This window comes from Papaver somniferum, chromosome 10 (assembly GCF_003573695.1).
Source record: "Papaver somniferum cultivar HN1 chromosome 10, ASM357369v1, whole genome shotgun sequence".
In the NCBI taxonomy this organism is placed as follows: Eukaryota; Viridiplantae; Streptophyta; class Magnoliopsida; order Ranunculales; family Papaveraceae; genus Papaver; species Papaver somniferum.
In genome coordinates this window covers 53,959,615-53,968,680 of record NC_039367.1, presented here as the reverse complement: position 1 = coordinate 53,968,680, position 9,066 = coordinate 53,959,615, and the positions used below count along the sequence as shown (strand labels likewise).

Genomic DNA, 9,066 nt, shown 5'->3' with positions numbered 1-9,066 from the left:
CCATGCATGAAGATCTATCTTACACTGATTAGTAATCATATTGACAAGAGGTTGTAAAGTTAGAGCAAATAATAAGGGACCAAGGGGGTCTCCCTGTTGCACGCCTTGAGCTGATGAAAGTATAGAGTTATTATAATAGAGCCTGGCAGGCTTTGAGTAGGAAAACTCCACCCAGCGAGATATGCCCGGGCAATGGGTTATAACTTCTCTTATCAATGTGGATCTGTCTACAAGGTTGAAGGCATTGCTGAAATCTATGAGCATCATAGTATTAGTATTGCACTTACCTTTCATTTCTAGCAGCCTATTTGCAGCGTGAAATATGGCTTCACTACCATATGGCACACCCACTCCAAATTGATATGTTCCAAAATAAGGAGCCAAGTCTTTACAGACTACAGTTGCAGCAAGCTTGGAGCAAAGTCTTCTCCATATTGTGCCAACAGCAATGGGGCATATGCCACCACCAGGTTTGAGTAGTGGAGTTAATGGAGCGCTTGCAATGTATTCACCTAGTATAGAAGGACATTTCCCATCTAACCACAAATTGATTACACATGCAATTGAGGATAAGAGCTCTTCACCAACATCTGCAGCAGGACCACTCAGGGCATCTAATAGATGTTGAGCTCTAAGGCCATCTCTGCCACATGAGGTGCCCTTGGGGAAACTTTTGATAGCAGTCAACACTTGTGCAGCGTCTACTGATAAAGCAGGAGCATTGATGTCCTCTGCAGGAATTGAAGGTGGTGGAGCGTGTGGGTGTTTCAGTTGGAGGTCATGTAATGTGTCAGGTGTAGGAGGGGCTAGTCCATCTGAGGAGAGTATGCGCATGGCTGCAGTATAATGGCCATATGTTAATTTCTTCCTGCAGGCGTCCACGTTAGAATTCTTTTTCTTTTTCTTCTTGCCACTGAGTTGTCTTTCATTCTCGCTAGAAAATGTCAGCAACTGTTGAGACATAATGCTGCATCCATTGGGCTCCCTCCACTGAACCAATGATTGGTTGATTGCAGCAATTTGAAGCTTCTTTATGTTGCCAGATCGTGCTTCAATCGAACTCTTAGGCCTGTAGAGGTTTAAAGTGCACGCAGGCAGTAACAACAATTGCAACCAGCACTCTACATTAGAAGGACTAGCAATTACTTTGTCCAATGCTGCTTTTAGGGTTCGAGAAAAGTTCAGTCTGCATGATGGAGGTATACTTACAGTGGTGATTATACGTTTCTGAAAAATACAATTGAGTAATTCCACTGTAAGGCCACCATCCTGAACAATCTGTGGATCATTAACTGGAGGGTTATTAGACACTAGAGGTTTCTCAACCCATGAATTAGGAAATCAATCCTGCCCTCATTGTATGGACCAGGGATAATGCCTTCAGGTTGATGATTACAACCGGATTTCTTCCAAGCATGTGTATGCAGGCATCTGATGCAAAGCCACATCTGCATGGCATGCAGACTTTTTTCCCAAGCAAAGTAGCAGTTAATGTTGTTGCGTATTCTGTCCCTGCATTTTTCTTTGTCATTGTCAGTGGGAAAGTGTTTATCATGAAGATGTTTGTAGATCGCACTTTTAGCGTAACCTCTGCCTGCAACTCCACCCACGCATCCATCATAGTTCTTGAACGGGCAAGGAATTTTTTCACTTTGAGTTGAAGTAGATGGGTGCTGGGAATTTATGAGTACGGTTTTTTGAGGTGTGTTTTGGGGATTTGACAGAGAGCAGGCGTTGTGATAGGGCAAAAGAGATGAAGGTGAGGATGAAGCATGGTCGTGTGGTGTTGGAGATGAAGATTTCCTGGATCTTGTAGTGCGCATAATGGATGAAGATAACTGTCGTAACTGCCCTAAATTAAGAGAAAGTTCTGATCTGTATTGAGCGTCATATGCAAGGAGATAACGGGACGAGATGAATGAGGAAGAAGTAGTAGGATTCGATGGAGAAATCCTGTAGAAACCGAGCCTGAATCCTCAGACTTTCAATCGCCTGAAAATCGCCCAGAGCCTCTCTCTCCTCGCCTGTTATTATTATTATTATTATTTATTATTATTATTATTCATATTATAAAAAGAAAGAGTCAATCATACATAATTTGTTGTTAGTCTAGACACCAACTGGGCACCAACGTCCTTTTGAATTGCAATACCTATTCTATGAAACAAAAAGCTACCGGTGTCACAAATTATATTGTTGTTAGCAAGACAGTTCTTCAATCTCTTCAAGAAGGTGATAGTATCTTCGCTTAGTTCTCCCAAAGTAGTGAATGCAAGAATGCCCAAACTGTACCTATGAATCTCGCATGTGGCAAGGTACTTGTTACCCTTGCGAAGGACTGCTTTAGCAATTGCTTGGCCGGGTGTGAAGTAATGGATGTCACACGTGAAAGGCGAGACACCAGTAATATCTAGGCAAGTATCCTTACCATTCTCCCAATTATACACTAGCAAGTCAGCAGACAACAATTTAGTATTATCGTTGGAGTAGAGACCCAAAGAAGCTTCCTTCCTAGCCGAAACTCCTTCATTGAAACATATATTTATGTAGACATCACGTACAATATCGTGACGAAATTTAATCCGCACTTCGCTAGCGCAGTGTAATGCATGGTCTCCATATATATCCATCTCCCTCTTACAATTAGTGCACTGACTACCTTCAGCAAAACGGGGGATTCCAAGGCGGTAGCTAAGCACACACCTAAACTGTCGAGGGCCGAGTGTTTGGTTTAAGCCACTGATGGGTAGTGCAAGCAAGTAGTCTTGAACGTTTTTCATCTGGTTGCTCTGCTAAAGAACATTGTCTCGTGCAGACATGAAAAAGGTGGTGGGCAAATGTTTCTTAACTGCGTCGAAATATGTTGCGGCCAAGGAATGCATTGTATGCATGGGAGGGGGGTGGGGAGGGGGAAGCAACATCAAATCTAAGTGTAGAAGAATCAAGTCCACATACCTGTGTGTAAGTCTGTAAAGCTAGCTGGCACACGAGACTGGGTTCTTCCGGCATGATGGAGTTTAGAATAATACGCTGCACATCTTGAGTTTGGAACTGCGAAGCTAGATAACAATACTTAGAGGTGTCCTCCATAGTGTAAACTCCAAGCCCACCATCTCTAAGAGGAAGAGTTTCCAGCCGAAACAGTAAGGGACCAAACCCAGCACCATCTGCAGTAACTAGCAACCTCATGTATTGGTACAGGTGTGTGTCGAAGCGAGATATAGCTTGTTCTAATGCTGCAGGACATGATGTGGGCATAGTAAAGTATAATTTAGAAACTCCAGAGCATTTGCGCAACAACAACAGTTCACATTGGGGATCTTTGAGCTTCTTGATTGCAGTCATAAGCTGAATTGTCTTCTCGACTCTCTGAAGAACCATGTCCTTATAGAATTGTAAGTCTAAGCTGACAGGGACACCGAGCAATTTGACTCCAGATGATGGCCTGCTAATATTGCTGGGAAAAACGTCAGGTGCATAGCTTCTTGGGTCTACTGTGGGCCAAAAAACCTCAGTTTTATGTATGTTTAGATGAAGACCCCTTGCAACACCTTCTGTTTGAATGATATGCAAAGCCCTGGAAACCTATAATGTATCCCCGGTTACTGTGCCGTCGTCCAAATACCATGCCTGAAGATCTAGTTTGCAGTTGGTTGAGATGTTCTTCACAATAGGGTGGAGTGTAAGGGCAAAAAGTAATGGTCCCAAGGGGTCGCCCTGCTGTACTCCCTGTGTAGATGAAAGCATAATATCATTGTAATTTAATTCGGCAGGGGTTGCATAACAAAACTCGACCTATTGTGAAGTTGCTGGGCATTGCAATCGAACCTCTTTAATCAGAGTAGTCCTGTCCACCATATTGAATGCATTTGTGAAATCAATGAGAAGCATGGAGGTGTCGGATCAGTTCCATCAGCCTGTTGACAGAATGGAGAATACTTTCTCCTCCACAAGGTACACCCACGCCAAACTGGTAGTCACCAAGGTACATGGACATAGCTTTCCCAACTTTGATGGCAACCAGCTTAGATACTAATCTCCTCCAAATGGTACCCACTGTGATGGGTCGAACACCACCTCCTGGTTTCTGCAAAGGGGTGAGAGGAGCGCTAGCTATAAACTTTCCAAGTGGAGATGGACACTTACCAGACAGCCATAAGTTAACCACATTAGTCATTGAGGCCAGTAGTTCATCTGCAACCGTATTAGCCGCACCACTCATAGCATCAAAAAGATGTTGAGCCCTCAACCCGTCTCGACCACACGACGTACCTTTCGGAAAGCTTTTAATGGCTTTAAGTACTGACACAGTGTCCACTTTAATAGCATCGCAGGGAATGGGATCATCAGGGATGGTTGGCGGTGGAGCAGGAGGGTGCTTATCTGATAATTCTGAGATTGTAACTTCAGTGCATGGAGCCACACCATTTGATGAGAGCACCCTTATAGCAGCAGTATAATGTCCATTGGATAACTTCTTCCGGCATGCATCTAGAGTGGCACTATCTTGCAACTGCTTGCTCTTTAATTTGCTTGGTTGCTGACGTTTGGGGAGTTCCAACAATCTACTGATCAAGGTGAGGCAGCCATTAGGTTCTCTCCAGTCGACAAGGGCTTTGTGAATAGCTGTAATTTGTAACTTCTTACGGTTGTCTGGTCGTTCCTCTGAAGAGTTTTTGGGGCTACACAAATTGAGGGTACATACAGGCAGCATCAATAATATTATCCAGGAAGACATATCTCTAGGATTAAGAATAACAACATCAAGGCAGGAAGTAAGGGTTCGAGAGAAACTTAACTTGCAAGGTGGAGGGATGCTTGAAATGGTAGTAAATTGTCGCTGAAAAACTTCATTTAGTAATTCCAGGGAGAGAGCTACATAAGGCATATCTGTCGAAGTTGGAGCACAGTCTGCTGCTTCAGGCCTGGGAATATCTGATATAAGAAAATCAACATGTCTACCATTATACGGTCATGGGATGACAATGTTATTTTGTTTGCAGGTTTTCTTCCAGGCATGTAAAATCATGCAGTGACTGCATACCCAACAGTGCAATTGCTGTAGAACCGTCTCCCAAGCTATGTATGTAACCCTATCATTGCGTAGTCGTTCTCTGCATTGTTGCTTAGCCTCTTCGGTTGGAAAGTGCCTGTCATTAAGGTGTCTCTGAAAAGAACTGCGGACGTATCCTCTGCCATTAACACCACTACTGCAATCATCATAATCTTTGAATGTCAATGAATCCGGTCACCACAATTAGAAGAAGGTCTCGGTACAAGGTTGTAAGGAGACTGTGATGTAGATGAACCAGACGGAAATGCAAGAGAAGATGATGATGCAACAGGTTGAGATGAAGAAACCCTTGAGGAAGAACGTGCTCTGGATCTGGGCATGATGGTAACTGTTGATAACTATGTTGCAGGTGAGACCACAGGCGTATGTACAGCTGATGATGTGGATTGTGATCTCGTACGCGGCATTATCACAGGATGAACAAAGTAACTTCCCTAACCGAAAACAAGTAAATGAAAAAGGCTACCCGAAAATAAAAATCAGAGTTTAGTGTATGGGAATTTAAGTTTTCAACACCAAAGAAAACTCAAATTACCATATAACTAAACACTAATTATACCTTCCCAAAGGATAAACAACCACATTGCAAACTCAAACCAGTTAGAATGCAAAACCGCAGAGGACTGAGAGTTATTGATGAAACTATCCCTTGCAATCAAACCACAATACCCTTCCCAAATTCAACTTCAATTACACAGAAAAGTCCTAACTTTAAAGCTCCTACACCAGTGCACCACTGAGGATTAAGAGCTAATTGATTAAAACTTCTCCCTTACAATGAAAACCACAATTCCTAACACTAAATTAACATCAATTACACACAACATTCAATCAAAATGAAAAACCTTAACCCTGGCTTTCACTGAAGTAGAACCACAAAAACAAATTCAACCAGCTCAACACCGTGAATTCCAATTCAAACACACCTAGTTCTGTAACACTAATCACTCACATAACAAAATTCAAAACCATAAATCGAATTACAAACAACACCTCCAAAGAAATCTGTCACCACAAACACATACACAGATAGGAGAAGACACTTACTGAAGAACAATTGGTGGTTGTAAACTCCCCCAAATCTTCAATTGACGAAACACCACTTCCTTGCACCACTGAGGATTGAGAGATACAACCTTCTCCCTTGTAATCAAACCACAAAACCCAACCCTAATCCAACCAGTTCTGCAATTGACGAAACCCCGCAGCCTCAAATTCCCAAAAACTGAACACAACTGCTGGAAAAACAAGAACTCAAATCCGTAATTCAAAAAGAATTGAAGATGAAGAGCTAATTGATTCCCTCGCAGCCAAAACACAAAACCCAACACGAATTTACCTTCAAAACCACAAAACTATCAACCTGAACAAAGAAACCCCTATTTCACAGAAACACCACTTTCAATCAACACAAACCCTGTTATTATTATTATTTTTAAATTTTTTTTCATTAATGGGAGAACGATGATTTCATCAGAATTAACAGGTTGCTGTGCCCATGGAAGACGGACCTCCTGGATCGCATCACCTTTGGAGAACGGGGATGACCAGCTGAGCTAGGACCCGTTGTTATTATTATTACTACTATTATTATTCAATATCAAAATCAACATTACAAGGAATGGTGGGCAACCTAGTAACAAGCTGGGCGCCAACACCTTTTTGAATAACGATCCCTAACCGATGAAAAAGAGAATTGCACATTTTGAAATTGGCATCATGTCGTGCCATACAATTCCTAATTCGTTTCAGAAAAACAATAAAATCCGTACCAAGCTCACCAAAGGTGGAAAAGGCCAGCACCCCAAAGCCATACCCGAGTGAAGAACAAACGTCCAAATATTTATTATTCTTGCGAGTGACAGCCGCTGAAAAGGCATGACCTGGAGGGGAGTCGCGGGTTCTAGCACTAGTGAAAGGGGAAACACCGGTGACATCAATACACACATCTCTACCATCTTCCCAATTATAAGCCATAATATATGCAGGTCGAAGATCCTTGCCATTGATGACACCCACGGAAACCTCTTTCCTTTCCTTATTATTATTATTATTATTATTTATTATTATTATTATTATTATTATTATTATAAGGACACCCAACGGGTATTTTTTTAAGAATCGGGATCGAAGTTACAAGAAATGGTTGGTAACCTAGCGACCAGCTGGGCACCAATACCCTTTTGAATAACAATCCCTAACCTATGAAAAAGAGAATTGCCAATCTTAAAATTAGCATCATGTCTAGCCATAAAATTTCTCAGTCTCTTAAGGAAGGATATGATATCAGCACTGAGCTCACCAAAGGTAGAAAATGCTAGTACCCCAAAACCATAGCCGTGTGAAGTACACTTATCCAGATACTTATTGTTCTTGCGAGTGACAGCAGCAGAGATAGCGTATCCTGGTGCGAAGTTGCGAGTCCTGGCACTTTTGAAATGAGAGACACCTGTGACATCCAAACAAACATCTCTGTCATCTTCCCAGTTGTAAACCATGATATCTGCCGTCCTGAGCTCCTTGTTGTCATTAGAAACAAGCCCCAAAGAGACTTCTTTCCTAGCTACAACACCTGCCTTATAACAAATATCAGCCAAAAAATCTTTGACCATATCATGTCGAAATTTAAGCCCTACCTCACTAGCACAATGAATAGCATGGTCTCCAAAGACATCCATTAGCTTCCCGCAACAAGGACACTGACTGTTTTCTTCAAAGAGAGGAATGCCCAAGCGATATTGCAAAACAGAACTGAACTTTCTTGGTCCAACTACCTTATTAAGTCCAGGTATCGGAACCGCTTTAAGAAAATCCATTGCATGATTTGCTCGATTGCATTGCCATATGTTAGACTCGCGTACAGATAAAGAAAAGCAAGAAGGTACCTTTTCCTTGACAACATCGAAATAAATAACTTCCAGAGATTTCATAAAATGGGGAGAAGCATTATTGATGTTGAAACCAGGTAAAAGAAGACCACAAGCTTGAGTGAAACCCTGTAGCGCCTGTTGAAAACCGTGCGAAAAATCTGTTGTTGCTGGCAGCTTCAAGATTGAGTTCTGCAAATGCTGAGTCTGGGCCTGAGATGCTAAATAATAGTACTGCATAGTATCTGCCATAGTAAGAATACTAAGACCCCCGTCTTTCATGGGAAGGGTAGCTAATCGTTGTTGAAACAAACCAAAACCATCACCATCTCCAACCACTAATCGACGTAGATAACCTATAAGATGTTCATCAAAACGAAATGCAGCAATCTGAAGTGCCTCAGGGCATGTTGTACGAAGAGAAAAATATAACCTAGAGACCCCAGTGAAACTACGCAAAAGTAAGAGTTCACTCTGGGGGTCATGCAGTTCTTGAATTTTATTCATGATCTGTATGGTTTTATCCACCCTGTTCGAAACAATACCACTGCAAAAATCCATATCCAAACTGACTGGGCCACCAAGAAGTTTAACACCACCCACTGGCTTGCCAATATTGGTAGGGAAGACATCATCCGCATCTCTTCTCAGATCATAAGAAGGCCAATTCGATTGGTCTGATTGGTATGGTCTAATTGGTCTGGTCTCTTTATTATTCTTTTAGTAACTCAATCACTCTATTCCATCTGGCAGTGGTAACAATTCGATGTGTGGGCCCCACCAAATCACTTACAAAAACATAAAATTTTTCAAATAAAATAAAATAAAAACAGAACGTAGTGTAATGATTCCATTCTAACACCTGAACTCTGTCTTTTTATGAATAAACTTTGTTATTGGGTTCCTTAACTCCTACAACCAAGATGTTTCCATTCACTTAGACTGGTTAGTGTCATCTTGAATTGGCACAAATTTCTAAGCTCTGGAGTTTAATTTTATTTTTTTTATTAAAAACGAACTAAAAGTTTTTCCCTCACCCCCAAACTTAAACCTAACATTGTCCTAAATGTTTCAAATTAAAGTACAGTACCACAAATATAGGTAACAAGAGGAATAAAGAGGTAA

The 9,066-nt window shown here is 41.6% G+C and overlaps 1 protein-coding gene across 4 annotated transcripts; it reads right to left on the bottom strand.

The window, feature by feature from the left end:
* Nucleotides 1-2,016: 2,016 nt before the first annotated feature.
* Nucleotides 2,017-6,624, bottom strand: LOC113317402. 4 transcript variants are annotated; one of them, XR_003343512.1, is made up of 4 exons: nucleotides 4,800-6,624; nucleotides 4,147-4,682; nucleotides 3,829-4,087; nucleotides 2,017-3,729 (listed from the first exon to the last, which is right to left on the bottom strand). XR_003343512.1 is itself a non-coding variant. In XM_026565517.1 (4 exons), the coding sequence occupies exons 2-3, from the start codon at nucleotides 4,886-4,888 to the stop codon at nucleotides 3,878-3,880; spliced, it is 894 nt and encodes a 297-aa protein (XP_026421302.1). In that variant the 5' UTR covers nucleotides 4,889-5,508; nucleotides 6,122-6,624; the 3' UTR covers nucleotides 2,017-3,729; nucleotides 3,829-3,877. The 4 variants fall into 4 exon arrangements, 3 of the variants coding, with proteins under 3 accessions (XP_026421302.1, XP_026421301.1, XP_026421300.1); XM_026565517.1 differs by having other exon boundaries at nucleotides 3,829-4,682; nucleotides 4,800-5,508; nucleotides 6,122-6,624; XM_026565516.1 differs by having other exon boundaries at nucleotides 3,829-4,682; nucleotides 4,800-6,309; nucleotides 6,414-6,624.
* Nucleotides 6,625-9,066: the final 2,442 nt, after the last annotated feature.